This window comes from Delphinapterus leucas, chromosome 5, assembly GCF_059928025.1.
Source record: "Delphinapterus leucas isolate spDelLeu-1000000601 "Yukka" chromosome 5, BTC_Dleu_Yukka2, whole genome shotgun sequence".
Lineage (NCBI taxonomy): Eukaryota > Metazoa > Chordata > Mammalia > Artiodactyla > Monodontidae > Delphinapterus > Delphinapterus leucas.
Window position 1 is genome coordinate 86,890,765 of NC_143133.1, and position 24,386 is coordinate 86,915,150.

General features: G+C 38.0%; 1 protein-coding gene across 21 annotated transcripts in view; it reads left to right on the plus strand.

The window, feature by feature from the left end:
* The window catches only part of SLC4A4 (solute carrier family 4 member 4), a 350,242-nt gene that overhangs the window by 117,949 nt on the left and 207,907 nt on the right, over positions 1–24,386 (plus strand). For 20 of the 21 annotated variants that reach the window (XR_016393316.1, XR_016393317.1, XM_089912009.1 and 17 more), the window contains one exon: positions 22,459–22,594. Coding sequence is in view for 18 of the 21 variants with exons in the window: in XM_089912009.1 (XP_089768135.1) it covers positions 22,459–22,594 (136 nt within the window). In the remaining 3 variants the exon portion in view is untranslated. Of the gene's footprint in view, positions 1–22,458; positions 22,595–24,386 lie in introns of those variants that run through there. The other variant, XM_089912020.1, reaches the window with a different exon arrangement.

Below are 24,386 nucleotides of genomic sequence, written 5' to 3' on the forward strand. Positions count from 1 at the left end.
TTCTCCAGTAGGTCTGTGTCTTTATTCCTGTCTTACCCCTAGGTTCTTCATGACACTTTTTTCCCTTAAATTCCATATATTTGTGTTAGCATATGGTATTTATCTTTCTCTTTCTGACTTACTTCACTCTGTATGACAGACTCTAGGTCTATCCACCTCATTACAAATAGCTCAATTTCATTTCTTTTTATGGCTGAGTAATATTCCATTGTATATATGTGCCACATCTTCTTTATCCATTCATCCGATGATGGGCACTTAGGTTGTTTCCATCTCCGGGCTATTGTAAATAGAGCTGCAGTGAACATTTTGGTACATGACTCTTTTTGAATTATGGTGTTCTCAGGGTATATGCCCAGGAGTGGGATTGCTGGGTCATAGGGTAGTTCTATTTGTAGTTTTTTAAGGAACCTCCATACTGTTCTCCATAGTGGCTGTACCAATTCACATTCCTACCAGCAGTGCAAGAGTGTTCCCTTTTCTCCACACCCTCTCCAGCATTTATTGTTTCTAGATTTTTTATGATGGCCATTCTGACTGGCGTGAGATGATACCTCATTGTAGTTTTGATTTGCATTTCTCTAATGATTAATGATGTTGAGCATTCTTTCATGTGTTTGTTGGCAGTCTATATATCTTCTTTGGAGAAATGTCTATTTAGGTCTTCTGCCCATTTTTGGATTGGGTTGTTTGTTTTTTTAATATTGAGCTGCATGAGCTGCTTGTAAATTTTGGAGATTGATCCTTTGTCAGTTGCTTCATTTGCAAATATTTTTTCCCATTCTGAGGGGTGTGTTTTGGTCTTGTTTATGGTTTCCTTTGCTGTGCAAAAGCTTTGAAGTTTCATTAGGTCCCATTTGTTTATTTTTGTTTTTATTTCCATTTCTCTAGGAGGTGGGTCAAAAAGGGTCTTGCTGTGATTTATGTCATAGAGTGTTCTGCCTATGTTTTCCTCTAAGAGTTTGATAGTTTCTGGCCTTACATTTAGGTCTTTAATCCATTTTGAGCTTATTTTTGTGCATGGTGTTAGGGAGTGATCTAATCTCATACTTTTACATGTACCTGTCCAGTTTTCCCAGCACCACTTATTGAAGAGGCTGTCCTTTCTCTACTGTACATTCCTGCCTCCTTTATCAAAGATAAGGTGACCATATGTGCGTGGGTTTATCTCTGGGTTTTCTGTCCTGTTCCATTGATCTGTCTTTCTGTTTTTGTGCCAGTACCATACTGTCTTGATTACTGTAGCTTTGTAGTATAGTCTGAATCCAGGGAGCCTGATTCCTCCAGCTCCGTTTTTTGTTCTCAAGATTGCTTTCGCTATTTGGGGTCTTCTGTGTTTCCATACAAATTGTGAAATTTTTTGTTCTAGTTCTGTGAAAAATGCCAGTGGTAGTTTGATAGGGATTGCATTGAATCTGTAGATTGCTTTGGGTAGTAGAGTCATTTTCACAATGTTGATTCTTCCAATCCAAGAACATGGTATATCTCTCCATCTATTTGTATCATCTTTAATTTCTTTCATCAATATCTTATAATTTTCTGCATACAGGTCTTTTGTCTCCTTAGGTAGGTTTATTCCTAGATATTTTATTCTTTTTGTTGCAATAGTAAATGGGAGTGATTTCTTGATTTCACTTTCAGATTTTTCATCATTAGTGTATAGGAATGCCAGAGATTTCTGTGCATTAATTTTGTATCCTGCAACTTTACCAAATTCATTTATTAGCTCTGGTAGTTTTCTGGTAGCATCTTTAGGATTCTCTATGTATAGTATCATGTCAGCTGCAAACAGTGACAGCTTTACTCCTTCTTTTCCGATTTGGATTCCTTTTATTTCTTTTTCTTTTCTGATTGCTGTGGCTAAGACTTCCAAAACTATGTTGAATAAGAGTGGTGAGAGTGGGCAGCCTTGTCTTGTTCCTGATCTTAGTGGGAATGCTTTCAGTTTTTCACCATTGAGGATGAGGTTGGCTGTGGGTTTGTCATATATGGCCTTTATTATGTTGAGGAAAGTCCCCTCTATGCCTACTTTCTGCAGGGTTTTTATCATCAATGGGTGTTGAATTCTGTCGAAAGCTTTCTCTGCATCTATTGAGATGATCATATGGTTTTTCTCCTTCAATTTGTTAATATTCCTGTATGTTTTTTGATTGACCGGGAGAAAAAGAGAAAGTGACTTATTTTAGGAAGTGAGTTGTTTATTCGTGGGCTGCTCTTGCTTTAAAGCCCTGATCATAAGGACCTGGTTAATGCCACAAGGATCTCACATGTGCTTTGCTAATTACAAATCATGCTTCTTGGCGGCCCCTTTAACTGTTGAAATGACCTCCAGAATCTGATTTCTCTTCACTCTTTATTAATAGTTAACAAACTGTTCAGTGCAGTAGGAAAGTCAAGTAAGCCTGAAGCGTTTAGAAAATGGCATGGGAATTAGTTGTAAACTGTTTCAGTAAACATTAAATGGGTGGCAATTACTTAAAGTGATTGCATAAGTTTCATTAAAGTACTTAAGAGAAAAATATGTGCGTAATGCTGCTTTAATTATAAGGAACTCATTAAGGTAGCTTTGATCTGGGATTCATCAACCAGCCTAATTCATAAGCTCACCCAGGAGATCTGTTAAAAATACAGATTCCTGGTTCACCCCTCTGTTCAGACCTACTGAGACTTGGAAACCCTGTAATTTGTGTTTTTAATCACCTCATGTGAATCTGATGATCAGGCCTGTTTGGAAAACACAACTCAGGTATTGTCTTGGCTAAAAGCCTGCTTTAGATTTTTGCTTTCAGCCATCAGAAAAAGCTCTTAAAGATACTTCAAGTGTAATTGGTTACCAAGGGTTAATAGTGGTTAATGTAGAATGAGAGTAGCTGAGAGAATGGAAGTCTGAGTTTTGGATCACCTTCCTAAGCCATTGACATTGGAAGCCACACCACCATTATTTGACTACAGCAGGAACTGTTGTCTCGGTTTGCCACAAGTTAGTTTAGGTTTTTTACGTGGGTGAAGAGTATGGATGAAAATAAGGTAAGCTTATCAGATGTTGTCTGATACGTGGAAGTGGTGCGTTTATGAACAGATTGGCAAAAGAAATGCTGAGTACAGTTTTGAATCAGGGTAGCCTAACCACAGGTCATTAAATTGTTAGAAGCAAGCAGAAGCAGCAGCTGCATTCTCAAGGTGTGTGCAGCTAAGAAAACAAAGGTGCTGAGATGCAAAAATTAGTGAACTTGAATAGGTGTCCACAACTGCTATCACAGCGTTATAGGTATGTTCATTGTGGTAAGAACAGCTGGCTACCCTCCTTCCCACCAACTATGGCACTGCCCTAAACAACTTTCTAAAACACACAGCTGGTTTTACCACTCCCTGCTTGAGGCCCTCAATACTTCCCTATTGGTACTAGAGGATAAAGTCTAAATGCCTTATCAAAATATGTAGGGCCATTCACACCTTATCTCATACTATTTTTATACTCTCCTCTTTCTTCTCTTACCACATTTTCATGCTCTGTGCTCTAGCTACACTGAACTGTAGGCTTCCAAAATGCTTTAAGGAAAACAAATGACAGTATTCTGTTAGAGCCCCTAGCATAGTGCCCACTAGGGGCTCAATACACAGTAGATGTTTAATGTGTCAGTTGGATGAATGAATAAATCAAAAGCTCTTAACACAATTACTGTAATTATCTGTTTACATGTGGGTCTTTCCCCCTTGTGGGACGTGAGCCCACTCAGAGTACTATAGTGTATATAGATGAGTATACTCATTACATGTATATAGTATACATATGAGTATATAGAAACTTATGAATGTGAATGAATCAATAGCCTGCCTGATAGGATCATAGACTACAGCTACTTTGCACATTCATGGTCAACCGTTAGTTATCCATGCTGTTGAAGGGAGATTGAATAAGCCAAACATATTAAATAATAGTATGTTTGATTTTCTTGGAATTTATAAAATTATCAAGCCAAACAATGACTGTCTGAATCTTGAGAGACTGGAAATTTGGCTGACTTTCTAGGTTCCTCCCTTTCCCATGGAATTCTTTGTTTTTCTCCCTCGTCTATGTCCAACAGCATCAAACCTAAAACTCATGCAAATACCATAGATTTAGGCAGAGCTGGCCTGTCCAAAATCACACCTCATCAAGGTTGAGAAGGCAAGTAAGTGTTTTGAGGTGTATAAGGACTTGGACTTGAGTTGCGTTTCCTGGGAAAACAAAAATAGACGAGATTTCAGATAGTCATTATATTACTTTATCATAGTCAATTTGGTTATGACGAGGAACTGAAAAGAATGGTTGAGAGTTGGTCATAGTCACCTGGATGGGTGTCGAGCCATTGCAGAGCCATGTGCTGACATTGACTTAGACCTTCTTCAATGGACACAGAGAAAACTTCCTTCTCAGACTGGGCTGCACCTGCTCTTGAGATAGAGTGGTACGGAACACAGGATAAATATATATTTACCTGAAGGCATTACTTTTACTTGGATATTTGGAAAGAAATATTTTTATAATAAAAGAAACATAAAGTCATTAATTTTAAGTGCAAAATTCATGAGACTCTTTAAAATTTAAAGACAGAGCATAGAGATTTACGGAGATACATTGAGGCTGGATGGCTACTTCAGTTATCCCCTCTGATTAAAGTTTTGAAGAACACACACATTAGATGAGAGGATTGGTTTGTAACATGGACGATTTAATGATCGTAACATAGAAATTTTCAACTGAAAGTGCACATTTTAAAGTCTTTTTTGACTTCTTTGCTGATGGCTCTGAAGTTCTCTCTCACCACTTCTTGGGCATAAAGGACAGCGGTAGGATCTTTAGGTTCACTTTGTTGCATGAGAAACCAGTTAGGACCCAGAGTTTCAGAGAGAGATGCCTTCCTGCTTTTGAGAACAAGTTAAATCATGAACTGCTTTATTTAGAGCCAGTTGGAGGTAGCATATTGTTGGCAATTGCAAACCATTTAAAAAACAAAAGTTACGGTTATTAAATTTTGAAGACACAGAAGAATGAATCAACATTATAGCAGTGTCAGTATCGCAGTAGGAACTGGTTTCAGCTGAACTGTGGCAGCAAAATAAACGTTTGCAGATTGTTTTGACAGAATGTCATCCACTGGGCTTCAATTAATTCGCCAGCAGCCTGACTTTTGAAACAAGAGTTGCTGCACTTGAAGTAGAGAAGAAAATCCTCCCTCTAACATTTCTGGACCTTAGCGAATAATTCTATTTGAAAGCATTTGTAATGTAGATCTGCAGATGTTTTTAATTGGACCTGAATATGTTGGTTAGAGATGCGCCTTGAAACATCTGTCTGACATATTTCACCGTAGTGGAGATTAGGGAAATGAGTCCATAAAGCAGAGTGGTCAGCTGGTCACCATGGTGGTACAGGCCTTTTTTTTTTTTTTTTTTGCGGTACACGGGCCTCTCACTGCTGTGGTCTCTCCCGTTGCGGAGCACAGGCTCCGGACGCGCAGGCTCAGTGGCCATGGCTCACGGGCCCAGCCGCTCCGCGGCATGTGGGATCTTCCTGGACCGGGGCACGAACCCGTGTCCCCTGCATCGACAGGTGGACTCTCAACCACTGTGCCACCAGGGAAGCCCGGTACAGGCCATTTTAAAACACAGATCACATGTGTTTTTAAAGTTCTCTAAACAGAGCTGTAAAATGGAAAGGTACTTTTTCAGTTAATGTACTGAATTATTATAAGCACTAATTGACCCCTGACAGTTAGTCTTAAAGATTGTAATGGTCCTTGGCTAATTTTTATGGGATACTGTTTTTTTTTTTTTAAATCCGCTAACATTTTATGAGTGTGTGTGTCTGTGCTGTTAGTTAATTTTATTCTTTTTTTCCAGTGTACACCCATCACTGGAAGTTAGGCACATGCAACCCTAGGAGGTTAGTTTATTCCCTGGCATGAATGTCTTCTTTATATTTTTTGAAAGTTGTTTGATGAGTTTGAAGAAAATTACTTTTCAAAGCAACTGCATTCATTTTTTACAAAACTCTGCTTGTATGTGTTTGTACACATTTCATCTAACTCTCAAACAGATCTGTAACCCCCAAAGTTAAAACTGACAAGTTTGTAGGCTATGTTGTTTGAGCTCTGGAATGAATTTAGACAGCTCTTAAAGTCATTTATAATCAGAGGAAAATAAATTAAAAGCAATAGAATGGATGGCTTGTTGAAAAGTAAAGGAATAATGGCTCAATCCCAAGCTTAGTGTAACAAAAGTTTAGCACTCATTGGAAGGCATTTGGTAATATATAGTGCTTGGTTACTTAAAAAGAGAAAAATAAACATTGTTATTATCAAGATTTTAACATGACTCACTTTCAAAAAGTTCAGTCAGTGGCCAGATATGTTTTTGAGAAATGGTTCATGGGCTCTTGAAGGGGTACCCTGTGTTAAGAAATACAGTAGAAATGGAAATGAAGGGGGAAACACACTATAATAAAATAAGTACAGACTTTATAGTCAGCCAAATCCACATAACTGCATTCTAAAGCTTAGATTCCTCCATTACTAGATTTGTGATCTGAGTAATGTATGTAACCTCCTTGAACACGTTTCATTTATGAATACAGAGATAATAATACTTAGGTTATAGGAGTGTTCTTAAAAGAGATAATATCATCCTAGTTTGTGCTATTTACTGATGGATGTTCTTATTAAGTAATATTTCCAATCAGGTACCCTAACTAATGCAAATATTACAGTTTATACTGCTTGGCTGGAAAAAATGGAAAGCAAGCTGAAGACTCTTCAAAACACCCCATATTAGTAACTCTCGTTTGAAGAGGCTTGCAAGTGGTGATCAGTTGACAGAGGAAGAATGAAATCTTGTGATTCTGGAAAATACAAGTATAAATTTTGGAAGAAAAGACTGCAGTGGGTGTGTAGCCCAGTTTGCTTACATGCGATTTTATCCCAAATGAATTGTAAGCCAAGTTATTGTTCTCAAAGTCTTTGATCACTTAAAATAGTAATAGATTCAAGAGAGAAGAGAAACTCATTTCTGAAGTGAGCTTGATTTCAGCATGTGGAAGAGTAAATTTTTTTTTGGACTCAGAGCATACTAATTTCATAGGCAAATGAACTGACTGTCATTCATGGCAGGACATACCATACAAACATTTCAGAAAAAATTTTAGTTGCAGTTGATGTTTCTGAAGTGAATTCTTGGACATAGCCATCCGTATGACTCAGATGAATTACTCTGTAGGAGAAAATTTAGTAGCCACCAATTTAATGTCCAAAAAATAAAATATTAATATTTAGGTCTATTTTATATTAGTAGCCAGGAAAAATGATTAGAAACTGACTTTCAGAATGCTGTTTAGGGGATTTATTTAGCTGGGATCACAAGTAACTATTAGATGGCATTTTGGGGTGTGGTTTAAAGTAGGATTAGATGAATATAACATTGTAAGAACTGGGCATTGGCCAGTTTTTCTTTGAGTATATAAGGCAAAAATTCAGAGTGTATTTAATAACTGTAATTTATTTTTATGTAAACCAACAATGGAATCTGTAAAATTGTTTGGGCTCTTGTTTCGAAAAAGTAAGACTTTTTAAAGGAACATGGTAACAAAACATGAGTTTTGTTCTACTGTAGTAGAGAATCACACTTCCTAAAATCTCTGTTAGACAAGAGTAGAGACTGAGTGGGTATACCTAAGGGTATAATAATCTTCATGTGTATGTGTTTTGGGTGCAGCTCAGAAATAACCAATGTTGTCTAACATTTATTATCTCTTGGGTTGCTGATGTGTATTTGCTTTGACGACAGACACTACTCGAAGAGAAAAAGTAGCTGGTTGTCAGTAGGACCTGTACATCAAAACACGTGTTCTATATAGAATTTCCACATTCATTTCAGTAAGTCACCCTTGTGCATAGCTTACTTCCTTTTACCATGTATTTTTGTTAATCTGTGAACCATCATGCATGCCTTTCCCTTTCTGTGTTTGGAATCCGTCATCCTTATTCACGTGCTTTATTCTTCTTCCAGTGAAGTTTCAGTTTTAAAAATTATCTTAAATATTTCCTGCTCACTTAGGTCTCTGGAGTTGGTTATGTGCCTTTACCTCTTTAGGTCATTTTCACTGAGGTTTATTTTTGTTGCCACAATTGATGATAAATTCATTGAAAAAGGAAGAGTAAATATCTTCATTCATTTTATAACTCCTTTATCGCTGGTTTTTAAATACTCCTAGTTACTGCTCACTACACATCTTTGATTGAAAAGCAGGGTAAATAAAGGGTGAGAATGTTGCTAAGGATTACTAGTTTTTCCCTCCAAGAATGCCAAATTCAGTTTTTTTAGTCTTTGCATTTGAAAATTTGTTGATAGGTATTGTTTCTCAAATGAAAGATGAGATCAAAAATGACAGAATGAATAGCACGTTAGTAGATCATTGAATCTAATAGCACTGTCTTGTATTTCTGAATAGATTTTGTAAGGCAGAAGAGTAAAATTCAATTCCATCATCCATGGATGTGTCTTGAAATTTCTTCCTTTTTCCTGTTGTTATTATATGTCAGCCAGGTGGGGAACCTGAGCCAGAGGGTGAAGGGGGATTTGCTCATTTGGGATTGGAGCTGAGCACGGGATCTAGGACTTACAATTCTGATTCCATCACTCCACCCATGATTATTGTTTACTCAGGGTTGTGTTGTCTCGAGAAGTAAATTCCCTGGCTATCACTAGACAGGAGGGCATGTGCAGAACTCCATCCGAACAATGAATGCTTCCTAAGTCAGAAAGACCTGTTTCCCCTGAGAACGAGCTCCTGTGAACACTTCATTGATCACATGGGGGGAATTTGCCAACATATCTGCAAGGTTTGGAGGGTCTTTAAGTATCTTACGTAAGTCCTCCTTAAAATGCATTGAGAACAATCCCCCCCTCTCATCATAGCCCCCAAAACAATAATACTTCTTTAGTTCATTTTCACATTATTAGACAACTTGAGTATTTATATTTAATATTTGCCTTGACCTACTGACTCACCTACATATCCACATTGGGTTGCTTTTATCTCAGTTTACCCTAGCTTTTCACTCTTAACTTGGTAACTTGATCTTGATTCTTCCTTCTGGTTCCTTTAGGTTTGCTGTTTATATTTGCGGGCTTTGGCATTTGATCTTGGCTTCCTCTTAGAGATTTTGGTTTGTCTCATTTTTCATACCCAGAGCACCTTCTATTGTCTTATTAGGAGTTCCCTGTCTCATTCTTTATATATCCCTCTATATCTGAATCCCAGATATCCCACTTTGCTCATGGCTCTTTTCTGCCCCTCTGCATAAGGAAGGTGACAGAGGAATTTGGACAATTTTCTGGTGAATGTGTAATCTCTACTTTATGAAGTTACTAAAGCATTTTATGAACATAGTTCTAGGAAAGACAGATTTTGACAAAAGTATTTCTAAACCAGCTTAAACTGACCCGTGATGGATCTAAAGAAAAGGTGACCGTCTGAGAAGGCAAAGGAACTCTAAATTTTGTGATTGATATTTAATTAATTGGAAATTCTGCAGCCAATTAAGGAATAGCCATGCCTTACACATCACCACAAGCCTTAGAAGTGACTAAATACTTTCTCTGCCTGTTCTTTCTGAACAGGAAGCTGTTAATAATGACTTCTGAAGTGGTGCTCATTTACTTCCCTCTAATAAACTGAGGTTATCTCCAGATGACTTGAAGTCTTGTAAATACGCTTTTTATATAAGAGATAAAGAAATGTTGCATGGAAAGTTTATAGTGAAAACATATTGTGTTGAAAAGGGTGACTTCCTTACGTTTGTTGATAATACTCTGTGAAATACATAGATTGTTCATAGCAGACTTTAATGAAATCAAAGTCCCTAACCAGCCCACATGCACAGTCTGATCTATGTTTTCTATCAGCTTTGTGTGGTTTAGCTGTATGGATAAGCTAGAAGGAAGTCTATTTCTGTAACAAATGATGCTCCTCTCTTCTAAAATATGGTTCTAAAAACTTAGCTGATTTCATTTTATTTGTTACTGAAAATGGATTTAGCATTTTTTAAATGCTCTTGATAATTTGGGAAGGTACTTAATGAAACAGCATGAAAACTTATTGTTTATATTAATTAGACTCTTGTTATCCATGTGCCATTTCTTAGGCTTTACAAGTGGTCTTTAAGATTCTGGCCTGGTTTTGAGGTCTTTGCTGGCCAGGGGACATATGTTGCTGGTTGGTTTCAATAATGCAGAGCCTTCTGGGTAGATAAAACAAGGCAAATGAAGCATCGTGTTGTCTGAGAACAGTGAAACTATTAATGTCAAATTGGTAGTGTTGGAGAACCTGCTATGTATATTTTTCTTTGCTGAGAATGTAATTAAGCTTCAGAGAACTGGGGGATCACTGCCACTAATTTTGGATCTTCAACTCAGAGCAGACTTAAGGCGGAAAAGCTTACTGTAGAATCTTGCTGACATTTCTGTATTACGTTCAGAGTTCTATCAAAATCTTTAGAGCAGTGATATATCTGTGGGGAATGTGACTTTTTTTTTCTTTAGAAAAAATCAGCACCTATGTAATGTTTCCTTGATGTCTCTATTCCCCACGCTCCCTTTTTAACGGGATTATGTTTTGAATCACATTTCTCAATATTGCTATCCAGGAAAGATGGGTAGAATATTTTGGCCACGTGGGGATGGAGTCCTAAAGATTCTCTAAGGCTTGGTGCTTTTATATTCCTAGGCATTTTGAACGACAGTCTACAGAAAGGAGGATGCCTTCTTTTGTACGTGGAGGCATCTAATAGCAGCATTAGCATGGTGGTTGTGACACTAATATTGGAGCGGTAAATTTAGCTACTTTGTATAGAAGAGAGTTGCGCTCCAGCAAGTCTGTAGAGTTTATTTTGGGAATCGGGAAGACTTCCTAATGTTGATGAGAATTGAGTCTGACTTTGGAAACCTTAGGGTATAAATTGTGCTGATAATTGTTCTGAGTTGAGCCTGGAGAAAATGCTGATGTATTCACTCTTAAGCAGAGTGATTCATCATATAACCCTTATCATGGACAGCTCTGGCAGAGCAAAGAGAAGTGAAGTAGGGAGTGAGAAATTAAAGGAAAATGGAAATGGGAACTGTGACATGCATTAGGAACTTTTCAGTCTTTTAGGAAGAGCTTGCTGGTGGCCATATTTTTCACCGTCTTAATTAAAGGGTGAGTTCCTCTTTATAGAAAGCATCTTACTTTTCCATGCCACTTGCATGGAAAGCCCCTCACCCTGTCTCCATTGTTCTGTGCCTATGGAGTTATTTTTAGACCTGTGTGCCTTTCAGAACCATGGCCAGTCCTGTTATATGGTTCAGAACTGTCTGTTTGAATCCCTAGACAGCCGTTAAGGCAAATGCATGAGGGTTATGCTTCTTTTGGACATTTTTGAGAAAGATAATTGAGATTCTGTAGTTTCAAGTACGGTAGGGAAGTGTCTGGCACTAATTTGGCATGACTGTCCTCAAGTTAGCTATTAAAAATACCTTAATAGGTTTGTTTTCCTTATAATAATGACATTAATGTTAATTTTAGAAAATTTGGAAATTACACGTAAGCAAAATGAGGAAAACAAGAATAATCAATAATTCCATCATTTAGGGATAGTAATTGTTAACATTTGGTTCTTTTTTTTTTAATATATATATTATATAAATTAGCCTTTGGTTGCAAGTGTAAGAAACCCAATTATAACTGGAATAAACAAAACAGAATTTATTGATTCACTGAAGGAAAGGTCAGGATAAAGCTGTTTCTTTGGGGAAAGGAATTTGATCTGAACAAACGACTAGAAGGGAGTTAAAAATAAGAACCAAAAGTTAATGCTTATCCAGATATGTAAGGTGTTAGGTACCTTGTAACAAGGCAGATACACCCTGGTGGTTAAATTTGAGTGAATAGACATAGTTGTAGGAATTTCTCTTCCTTACTTGAATCATTTTTCTTCTGTAAATTCTCTGGCATGTGGTAGATGTCAAAAGACATAACTTAAGACTCAAGCAGGGGCCAAACAACACTCTGAACAATGTACTGACTCATCAAAATCCACATTATCTGTTATGATATTCCACCAGACTTCTTGGTCACCTGTTTTTTTTTTTTCACTACTGTGTTGCTTTGGTACCTTGGATATTGCCTCCTTGGGAACTTTGGAAGCTGACTTCCTTGGCAGGGTAGTGGCATTGCCATGCTGGGCCCTAGTGACAGTGTCTAAAATGTGGTACCCTTTGCAGGTGATTTTGCAGACAGAGGGCAGCAACAGTGGGGCTGGAGCCAAAAGGATAAGTGTGAAACATCCCTTGGGGACCCGGAAAACACTTGGGAGGTAGATTTATCAGTGGGGTGCAGTCGCATGATATGCAACTAGAGCAATGTCAGTGAAATTGGGTTATTACTGTTTTATGAGCCCATCCCCCCCCCCAAGGGCTCATAAATATCATGCAAACTTGGATTAAATGAAGTAGGGAAAATGATATGGTGATGAGAAAAATCCAGAAAAAAAGTCAAAAAGTTTAGTTTCACCATTAGTTAGTTTAGTTACTGTATTAGCTCAGGCTGCTGTAACAAATATCATAGACTATGTAGCTTAAACAATAGGAAATTATTTATCACAGTTATGGAGGCTGAGAAGTCAAACTCAAAGTTGATTAGGTTCCCTGGTCAGGGCCCAGTTCCATGGCAGCCTTCTCCCTGTGTCCTCACATGGTAGAGAGAAAGAGGAAGCAAACTCTCTGGTGTCTCTTCTTATAAGGGCACTAATCACATTATGAAGGGCCCACTCTCATAACCTCATCTGTACGCAGTTATTTCCCAAAGGCTCCATCTCTAAATATCATCACATTAGGGCTTAGAGTTTCAACATGAATTTTGCCAGGGACACAATTCAGTCTGTAATAGTTACTTACTTTAGGTCCCTACTGAGGCTGCTAAACCCCAAAATGACTGATTAGAATTTTAAGTCTTTCTGATAGAGATTCTTGAAATATTGGAATAATATTAATAATATAATTAATATAATTGGAATGATTAATAAAAAGCATCAGCAGACCCAAAAGTCTTTGAGCCAATGTTTCAATATGGTGTGCCCTGAAGTTTCATAGATAAAATTTATTTGACTGGTAGACCATCACTGGGACTACTTCTTTGTGAATGGCTTAGCAGCATTTTAAGTACATGTATTAACACCACTGAAAAGCCTAGTTTTAATTTTTCCAACCCACTGTGTTAGCAGAAATTATGAAAGAGAAAGAGTAAATTGGGGAATGTAAGGGCTACCACCTTTTTGTTCTAAAGAATTCTGAATAGTCTTGTAAATATGACTTGAGTTCTGATAACATTTTTGTAATGTAAATTGTAGGTAAATTTTTTTTTCAACATTTTGAAGATGAAAGCCTAAGACACAGGTATTTTCCAAAAATATCTCAGCGATCTCCAGTTTTTATCACCTCTTGTTGGCTGAAATTGAGCTTACTCTGCCCCTAAGTAAGATTGCTTGGTAGTATTCTGAAATCTAGGGTCTTTGTGCTATTGACTCTTTATGGCTGCATAATAATTTCATGGCATATTAAGGATAATTGTGATAATTGACAGCTTTTCATGTGTGGGAGCTTATTAATACATGGATACCTAAGTATTTTTTAAAATTATCCATCTAAATGAATGCTGTTTGGCTGTTTCAATTTCTTAGCTAACTTGAAACAGAAAAAGTAATCATCTAATTTACCTGTCTAGAGCCTGCCAGCATGTAAGTCAGCAGTCATTTTCTGGATATGTTGAAGTAGAGGTAGATTAGGGCATGGAGAAACTCTAGGTGAACTCGTACAGATTACTCCACTAAAAGTTGGATTCCATAAAAACAGGTTCTTCAATGCAATTATTTTGAAGATGCTGATATGTGGATGGCTAATATAAGTTAGTTCTACCCTAACTCATTCAAATGGAATCATAGATGTCTATATCATAAATCTTTGGTTGTAAGTGACGAGAAAAATTGCCTCATTACTTTTAGCTAGAAGGGAATCCTTACATAGCATTGAAAAATTACTGACTTCAGGCATGGCTGGACCTAGGTGCTTAAATGATGGCATCAGGAGCCTGTTTCTGTCTTGGTTTTGAGTTTCTTATTCCCAGGCAGGCTTTTCCCTTAGGGTTGCAAGGTGACCAACTGCGCTCAAAGATTTTGTTACCATCTTATCACCTTAGCGTAAAGTGAAGATTTATTTCCTGGAAGTTCCAACAAACAGCTGATGATTTTTCATTTTGATTGGTCTGGATTAGATGAAGTGTCCACTCGAAAATTAATTGCTGTGGCCAAGAGTTGTGATATTCTCATTGTCCAGGCCTGTGTCACAGGGGGTAATTCAGCCTTGGTGGACTTACAAGGATAAAGATGGTTCTCCAAAGGAAAATGGGGTGCTGTTATCAGAAAAAGAGCTTAGGGTTGCTAGGTGGGCAGGAGTAACAGATGCCACTAAAATGTGTGTATGTACGTTAAAGATTTATATGTATATGGAGATTTATTCATTTAGCTAGTTATCATTTCTTATAGTTATGAATGGGAAAAGAAGTTTGAGGATTTTATATATACATTTAAGTGCATTTATAGAGTACTACGATGGCCTAATAATCAGATAAATTGTGGAAGTTTTAACAACCATGGTATCTACCTACAAACTTTTATCTCAGAATGAAGAAGAGAAATGAATACTTAAAATGATAACTGTGTAAACCAGTTGGTGATAGCACATTAATAACTTAAAGAAACAAATAGTTATTTCTTTTTATACTTTGGTTTGAGATCTAAGACTTTACCAGATGGTGGACTTTGACAAGGAGAAAATACAAAATCCAGAAGTCCTCACTTAACCCACAGAAGGGAATTTGCATGTAAGCTTCTCATGCACAGTATGAATGTTCGTTATGATCATTACTTCTATTAAAATTTTTTTTCTTGCGTAGCCTGCAGGGTGACCACATTGGGATGCTTCGCAGACCAAAAATAAAAGGGCATGTTCACAAATTGCCTTTCAGTGGATAATGAACCAAATGTTAAATTAATTTACTTTAGGACTATTTCATATGCCATTATGATTTCTGCCTTTTCTGAAATCCAGTACATTTACTGTCTGTACTGTTCATATGGAAATCTGACCATTTTGAAAAGTGAGATCATCCATTAGAGTATGGTGGCCAAGAAATGGGCTTGGAAGTAACACAAGTGGGTTTGAGGTCATATCACTTACTAGTTGTGTGATCTTGGGGAAGTCTCTTAGCCTCTTAATACTCAGTTTCCCTATCTGTAATGTGAGAGTAATACAAGAGAATAATAGTAGAGGATATTTCACAGGCTTGTGTAAAATAAATGATGTAAATGGAAAGTACTAAACACAATGCCTAGTACAGTGTAACAATTCAAAAATGTTAGTTATTGAGTGTTACATTTTTATTGATAGCATTTTTTCCCCTTTATTATGTGTTATCTTCCAGCTTTAAGTTCCTCGAGGACAGAGATCTTATCTTAAAAAACATTTTGTGTCATTTCAACAAATACCATAGTGTATTGCATGCAATAAAAACTAATAAATATTAATTAAGTTATCAAATGAGAGTGTAGGAGCTATACTTCAAATATTGCTAAGCCTCCAGAGTTTTCATTTTGTTCATCATGTCATTTTCCTAGTTGTGCTTAAAAAGAGGTAGAGGATAGAAGCATAGAACGATAGCTTGTGAGGAACTGGGGCAGAATATATATTATTCATTGTTTCATTCATTCTTTTACTCATTTTTCCATCCATTCTCTTTTGTATAACTTCACTGTGCCCAAGATAGGTGCCAAGAGCAGTTTAGGTAAGGCATGAAAAGCTGCAAAGACAAAGTACAGCAATGAATAACACACCAAGCAGTGGATATTAAATGTCTTAATAGATGTGCACATTAAATGTTGTGGTCCCTCAGGGTAGGAGGAGATTGCATCTAGCAGAGGAAAATAGCTCACCGGAAGTATTCATTCTTTTATTTGTGACTTTCTGTACAGGGAATGGCGACTATATTTTGGTGCAGCTCATGCAAAGATGGATTAAGGGGAAGAGTAGAATAAGGACAGTTTTCCAAACTTATTTTCCATTTCAGAGTTCTTAATGTAAGTGGCTTTTTGCAAGCAAGCGGTTGTGAGTTTGTGTATTTGAAAATGTCCAAGTTTTATTTAGTCATGTCTAATTCATTAATACTCAAAGTGACTGTTAGGTGCACACTACTGTGTTGGTCTTTAAGGAGGGTGCATAAAATACAGACCCTGTCTTTCAGGGCCTTGGTGACCTAGTTGGAGAGAGAAGGTGCATCTACAAAAGTTTAGGGACTAATGAGCAAGCTGTATATTTATTAGTGCCTAAATGAGTAATTCAGACATAAAGTGTTGTTATGGTTTGAATAAAGGAGAGATTCATGTCTCTGGGAATGGTTAGTATAGGTTATTGGAAAAGATAGACTCTCCATCTGGGCCTTAGAAATTGAATCAGAGTTAGAGAGGAAAGAAAAGAATATTCTAGACTGGAAAAAGGAACAGATCTGAAAATGAGCAGGTATATTTCGTCACAAGACACTTCTGGGTTGCTGTGGGAGAAAAGGTTGAATGCACAGATTGAGGCCAGAGGTACATGAAAGGCAAATGCAGAGGCCAAGTTCAAGCTCCACAGGAGATAGAGTGAGGGTGTGGAAGTGATGTCTGCTGCAGTAGCTGGTGGCAGCAGTAAGTGTGGACAGCATCCCTGCCCTACATTTGCTTTCTTCTTGTTGGCAATGGGGGTTTGGGAGCACTGGGTGTCCCCAAGCCCTGCAGACCATCACGTGGTCTGCCAACAGGTGGACCTGGGTCAGAGAAACCATGTTGATATAGGACCCTCCAGGAAATTCTAGAGCTACTCAAAAAAGCCAAAACACATTTTAACCAGAGGGCAGAATAAAAAAAGAAAAAAATCAAGGCAGATTAGAGACATTAACTTCACTTTGATCTAGGGGCCTTCTGTTCTGACAAAGGTGATTGGATGAATTTGAGAGTTTCTCTCTCTCCTTTCTTTCCTCTGTGTCACCCTGTCTCATTTTTTTCTCCAGGTTCTCTTTTATGATGAAACTAGATTAGGTATTACTTAGAATCATAATCTATTCATCCGTAAAGCAAGTTGATTTTCTGATGTTTTTGCCCCCCACCTGCCCCCCCTCCCCCAGTATTAAAGTGAGGCAGAAGGGGTTTCTTTATTTTCCCCTTGTTCTTTCATTGGCTGTTTCCTAAAACACACACCTTTGTGTTCTCATTACTGAAGCCACTTAATTCACTGAAGTAAAACATGCAGAACTTTTGGCTATTTTCTTTCTTACCTTATATATTTTCAACCTATAAGGGTTGTCAAGGCTAATATCTGTGAGAGCTTTCTTTCTTAGAAGTTAGGCAGGTTTTGCTAGTAAGGGTCAACAATTTTTTAATGAACTTAAACCTTGTATTTTAGCTACTATGGTGATCATCATCATCCCATTTTTCAGGTGGGGAACTTGAAACACAGAGAGGTTAACTAGCTTTTCTCAGATCACACAGCAAATAAGCAGCAGAGTTTGGATTCAAACCCAGACAGTTTGGCTCCAGAGTCTCAATGCAATACTGTGTCTTGTATTTAGATCATTTCTTTTTTTTTTTTTTGTGGTACGCGGGCCTCTCACTGTTGTGGCCTCTCCCGTTGCGGCGTACAGGCTCCGGACGTGCAGGCCCAGCGGCCATGGCTCACGGGCCCAGCCCTGTGGCACGCGGGATCCTCCCGGACCAGTGCACGAACCCGTGTCCCCTGCATCGGCAGGCAGACTCTCAACCACTGCACCACCAGGGAAGCCCTAGCTCATTTCTTGATCTGATCAAAAGTTATGGAAAAAAACGAATTCCTGATGTACTTCATTGGGTAGACTCTCACTCTGCATATCTTTGTGTTAAGAATGGTGTTAGAAATTGGGGAGGGTATTTGCTGGCCATAGAGGATGCCCCTCCCACATGTTGATATTGACAATACAATTGCTGTGACCTCTTATTTCTGATTCCTGGGGAAGCTTCCTTCTGATTAGGGGAGCAACTGAGCAAAGAAACTAGAGTAGAAAGCTGATTTTTGATACACAATTTTGGAATTTTATCCCAAAGGGATTGTTATATTGGTTGCTCAGAGACTGTATTTAATAAATAAGACAACTTATGAAAGGTGCTTAGATATGGTACCTGGAGAGGAAGACCTGGAGGTAACAACGTTACATCCTTCTTCCATTCCACTTTACAGAAGTCACAGCTGAGTTGCTGTCTGATAAGCAGTGAGTTGTATTTCCCTAACTTGAGAGCACCAGACCTGTGGATTAGAGCTCAGCAAAGATGTGTGTAGTGTCTGTGCAGGAGAATCTGTTCTTTAAGCAGGAGAGACATGTATTCTTCTCTGTTAGAGATGGGGACAAACCCACATCATATCTTTTAGAAAGCGACAAAAAGTTGATTCTCTAAACATAGACTTTTCCCTTCTAAAAGCGAATTCTATCTCAGGGATCTTTGATGTTGAATGTTGATGAAAAGTCAGTCAAATTTGTGGCTGTCAGTTCCAGAACCACTCTGCTGAATAACTACATTTCTAGTAGTGTGAACACTCTACTTGTTAGGAGTATGTCCAGATTCTAAATTCTGCCAGTCATTTCTTACCCTCATATCATTTCTTTCATGCCCTCTCTGATCCTCTAAAATAGTTAGACATACCATTTCTTTTTTTTTTTTTTTTTTTTTTTTTGGTATTTGGGCCTCTCACTGTTGCGGCCTCTCCCGTTGCGGAGCACAGGCTCCGGACGTACAGGCTCAGCGGCCATGGCTCACGGGCCCAGCTGCTCCGCGGCATGTGGGATCCTCCCGGACCGGGGCACGAACCCGTGTCCCCTGCCTCGGTAGGCAGACTCTCAACCACTGCCCCACCAGGGAAGCCCACATCCCATTTCTTGATTGGAAAGGCATTGCAAATGTTTTTACACAAAAGTCCTGGAACTTTAGATTTTTTTCTCCCAGAGATTTAAGAAATTTCAAAGCTTTTTTTCTAATTACAAAAGTAAAACATATTGTATCTTATATTAATATGTATTCGGTTACCTTATTTTAATGTTCTGTGAACACAAAACAGTCTGCAGATATTTTTCTTGTTTATTGGTTTATGTACTAATTTATTTATTCACTTAAGTAATTAATTAATTAGTTAATGTTTGTTTTCCCTCCTAGCATTTAAACTCAGTAAGAATAGGGACCTTTTTGTCAGGTTCTTTGCTTTATCTTCAAAGCCTGAAGCAGAGCCTATTTAGAACATAGACAGTACTCAATAAATATTGCTGAATGAATACATGAATGAGTTGTGCACGTTTTAAAATTGATAGGAAGGTGAAAGGAAGAAAATAGAAGTCCTAGAAACAAACTGCATAACATTTAAAAGGTATGTATGCAGGCAGTCCTTGCTTTACACTGTAGCGCAGGACCATAAAAATGACTATGCAAGCTGAAATTATACAAAACAATCCTAATGATCAATGGGAAGAGTTATTATTGTTCTTTGACCTTTAAAAAAATTTGCCAAATCATTAAAATCTCTCTTACTGTTGGCTATAAAGGTATAGGGAAGTGAAAAAAATAGTAAAACTAGTCATTTATTTAGTATTTGCTAATTTAAAACATTAGAAACATTGAGATTAAAGTGGTTGATTTCTTCGTAAAATCTTATCGGAAGTAGTTTGCCTTTTTCCTACAGTACAATTCATGAAATGGAGTGAGCATCTTTTCTATGCCCAGAGCAATTGTCATTCTCCTCTCTAAGTCTGGATCAGCTTCCAACATTTTATCGTTTGCGCTTTGCGTGTTAGGGAATGTCTCTGAGGGTTCCTGTAACATGAAAGATTTTTGCCAGCATCACTCCCTCTGGGACATCGTTAGCATCCTGTTACAACCACTTGCCTTACTATTGATGTTAATGAGTTTGCCTTCACTAAGTTCCTCTGACTGTACATCTAGAGTCTCTCAAATGGGGAACGGCAGCATTATCTACATTCCCATAATCAGCTAGGTCTTCTGTAACTCCATTCGTATTTGACATAGATTTCACTTCCAGTGTTAGTACTTTTTGTTTCTGTGCTGTACTTTCATCTTTGTTGGCTAGCTCCCTCTTTTGATTATTCATGTCATATGAATTTATCATTGGAAGACAAGAAGGCAGCACAGCTACACACTTTGCTGTCTGTGCATGAACTGGATAACAAATGTGTAGTGACCAATCACTGGCAGACTTCGAAAGAAGCACTATGATTGGTCACGATCATGATGCATATATGTTATGTACATATACGTAAAATACAGTACATAAAATACAGTAATTGTATTTTATGCAATTACTCACAGTGAATTTACCATCCAGCTGAAATTTGAACTGTGTTGTTGGGGGACTAGTGTTCTTTAACCAAACTGTGGTAGCTGAAATTCACACTCATTAGAACCATGCAAAATAAGGGCTCTCTCATTTCCAGACTATTTTATGGATATATGTGTAATTTTTTCTTTACCAAAATGGGATTGCTTTATGCATATGATTTTGTAATTTTATTTTTTTCAATTAATATTATATGATATATATGTCAAAAAACAATAATCTCATCTTCATGTTTTATGACTGTGTGGTATTTGATTGAATGGTTGTAATATAGTTTATTTAACCAATCCTCCTTTTTGGACATTTAAGCTTTTTCTGTTTCTCTCAATTATAAACTATGCTGTAGTGGTCACCTCTGTAGTTAAGACTTTGTGGTAACAACTGTTATGTGTTTAGAATGAACATCTTGCTAGTGGTAGATGCTAGTGGTAGAATTGCTGACTCACAGGATAGATACACTTTAAAAACATTTCCATACCTTTTCAGAGAGATGTTCGCATTTAGGCTCCTACCAGCGACATAAATTGGAAGGTGCTGGTACATGTGTCCTAAACCCTTGCCAACGTTGAGATGATCATTCTTTAAAGTTTTTGCCGTTTTTTTTGTTGTTGTTGTTGTTTTGCGGCACGCGGGCCTCTCACTGTTGTGGCCTCTCCCTTTGCGGAGCACAGGCTCTGGACGCGCAGGCTCAGCGGCCATGGCTCACGGGCCCACGTGGGATCTTCCTGGACCGGGGCGCAAACCCCTGTCCCCTGCATCGGCAGGCGGACTCTCAACCACTGCGCCACCAGGGAAGCCCAGTTTTTGCCATTTTTATAGGTAAAACATGTATTTTATTTTAATAGTTAGTATTGATTACTAGGTAGGTTGAGTATTTTTTCATGGGTTTATTTGTAGTAAATATATTTTCATCTACGGAATTTTATTCTGTCCTGATTATAGTGGTTTTCAGATGGTAGGAAGTTTTTTGTTTTTTTAGGTTGAGTACATGTATTTCTACAAAGTTCTGCATATGAATAAATCTGTGTACTCGGACTGCAGTTACATGTATATTCTTGGTTTTACCCAGGGATTATAAGGAGTATCTGTGGGCCTTAGTTTTGTAATATAGCCATCAGTTTCCAAATGCTTTCCATTTTTTTTTAAAGAAAGAGAAAATAGCCCACAACCTGGGGGAAATTCTAGTTAATTTTTCATTACATGATTTTTAGGAGATGGGGTCAAAAGGAGCTAGTAGGGCATTCAATTATGTGCTTGAGTGTGTTGGAAATTTTTTTTCCCTTCGTGTGTACAATATTTTACTTGGGCTTGTTTTTCAAGCGCACTGAAGTGTGACTAAACATTTTTGGGTACTGCCCTTATGTAAAGAAGAGGCTCCATCTTGTTAAATATTCCTTCATCAGCTTTGCAGTTAGGCAGTTATGGGCAGTGAGAAACCTGCGAGGGTGTGGGCTGCTTTGGGCATTGGACAGAGGGAGGGTGGCTGGGAGGCGGGGGCCTGGGGGAAACCCAGCATTGGGGTGCTCTGTTGCCCCCTCCCACTGTTGTAGAAAAAGTGATTGGCTCAAGCTGGTTTCTGTCTTATACTTTTGGATGGGTCATCAGTGGGGAAGGAGGGAAGGTCATGTGGTTGGACCTGAGCTCATCAGAGGGCTAAAGGTTCTTTGCCAGTCGCCACACAGAACTGGAGCACTGTCCTTCTGGAGAGTGGTGGAGAGCTGAGACACAGTTCAGAACTAAAGGACTAGAGAAGGCCTTGGATTCCTGTTTGTCTTTAGATTGGGGACAAGGAAGGCTCAGCAAGGAAGATGTCCACTGAAAATGTGGAAGGGAAGCCCATCAGCTTTGGGGACGGAGGAAGAGCTCGGAGTTACACTTTCCTCAGGGTTGTCCAGCCAATGTTTAACCACAGTATTTTCACTTCTGCAGTCTCTCCTGCCGCAGAGCGCATCCGATTCATCTTGGGCGAGGAGGATGACAGTCCAGCACCCCCTCAACTCTTCACGGAACTGGATGAGCTGCTGGCTGTGGATGGACAGGAGATGGAGTGGAAGGAGACAGCGAGGTGAGCCATAGCTGACTGTGTAGGACTGATGTGGGGAAACAAGGGCAGGGCAGGATTCTTGTCTGTGAGCTCCTTTCTCTAGCCCAGATGATTGATGAGCATGAGGTTGGCTGGGTTAAGGAGTAAAAGGATTCTTTTTCGATTTTGACATTGACATGGACACAGGACACCCTTTATTTCACTGCTGAAGTCATTGATCTGCATTGTTAGAATTTTAACCTTTATAAGGAATTAGAAGTAAATCTCCATTTGTATGCTGTTGAATAGTAAAATATTTAAAAGAGAGAAACTCCAGCACCTAAACATGATAGCCTAGTGATATGTGTTCACAGTCTCCACATGCCAAGGTATCTTGTGAAACCATGTCTGACTTATATTACCCATTCCCTGTTAGGAGGGAGGTTGCAAAGACAATGACTGCTACACACAAACTTGCCGTTATTCCAGGTGAAAACCTGTCATCTTTTAAACATCCAGTGAAAGCGAATAGAAGGTTCACTTGAATTGGAAGTGTTAGAGACCTGAGTTCTATTTCAGACTTTTGTCACCTGCCGGCTGCATAACAGTTTCTCAGAACTTTGATTTCATCATCAACAAATAGTGGATAATAATGTCTATTACATATAATATATATGTATGTGATATAAGATATATAATATGTAAATATAAGGTTCTACTAGATATCGAATTATATCATGGATATTTATATACATACATACAGGTATATATATATGGAAATGCTTTGTAAATTGTTAAGCACTGCACAAATATCTAAAGTTTCATTAATCTCACAATAAGAGCTTTTCTTTCTGTCTTTCTGCATGTATATTTAGTTATATATGCCACACTAAATCTTCTATAACATATAAAAATTGTGTACCATAAAGACGTTGATATAATACAGTTATTGGTCTCTCATTGTCATCATTATATGGGGATTCAATGCATTTGACTTGCACAAACAAAATAATGTTAACATATGCCTTTTATAGTCATTTAATTCAGATCAGTTAAATTCAACAACTATGTTCTGAATGCATAGTACACATCAGGCACTGTTTTAGGTACTGGGAATACAGAAGTGGGCAATAACTCATTTCTGCTCCTCCATCTCTGAGGCTGCCACTTGAAGCTCTTCACTCTTTATTCTTTTGGGGCCACTTTCCATGATATAGTAATTGTCTCTTATTCCCCTCTCAGTACCAATAACCTGGATATTAAAAGTCCTTCATAAAGTATACTTTCAGTTCATAAAACATTCTCTGAAAGAAGGCTCTCAAAGTGAAAACTTGTACCAGTATCTCCATTTCATTCTTTCTTTTCCTTCTTTCTAATAGAAAAAAAACAGAGTGAGAATTATACTGGTGCAGCATGAGTTAAGTGTTGGGGAGATTTTGGTTTAGTCTTGGCTTTGCTGCTAACTAGCTGTTTAACTTTGGGCAAGTTATATAGTCATGTAGTCTTCCTGAGCTTGTGTTTTCTATACTATCAAATGAGGGTCATACTGGGTTGCATCCTCTCTAACATCATGCGTATTTTATAGCTCTAAAAGTTCCATCCCTGTGCGTATAATTGTGTAGTCAGCTGCGACTAGAAGAGTTCCTTTGATTCTTACTTTCATCTTAAAATTCTGTGTGAGTAACTATATAGAGTAGAATTCAGGTGTAGCATTCTGTTTTCTCTTTCAGCCAAATGCAGACTACACTTTATTTTATGTGACCCCGGTCCCAGAAATGTGAAGAGATCACAGCTCATTGTATAGGTAGTTCAACATTGAATGAGATGGACATAG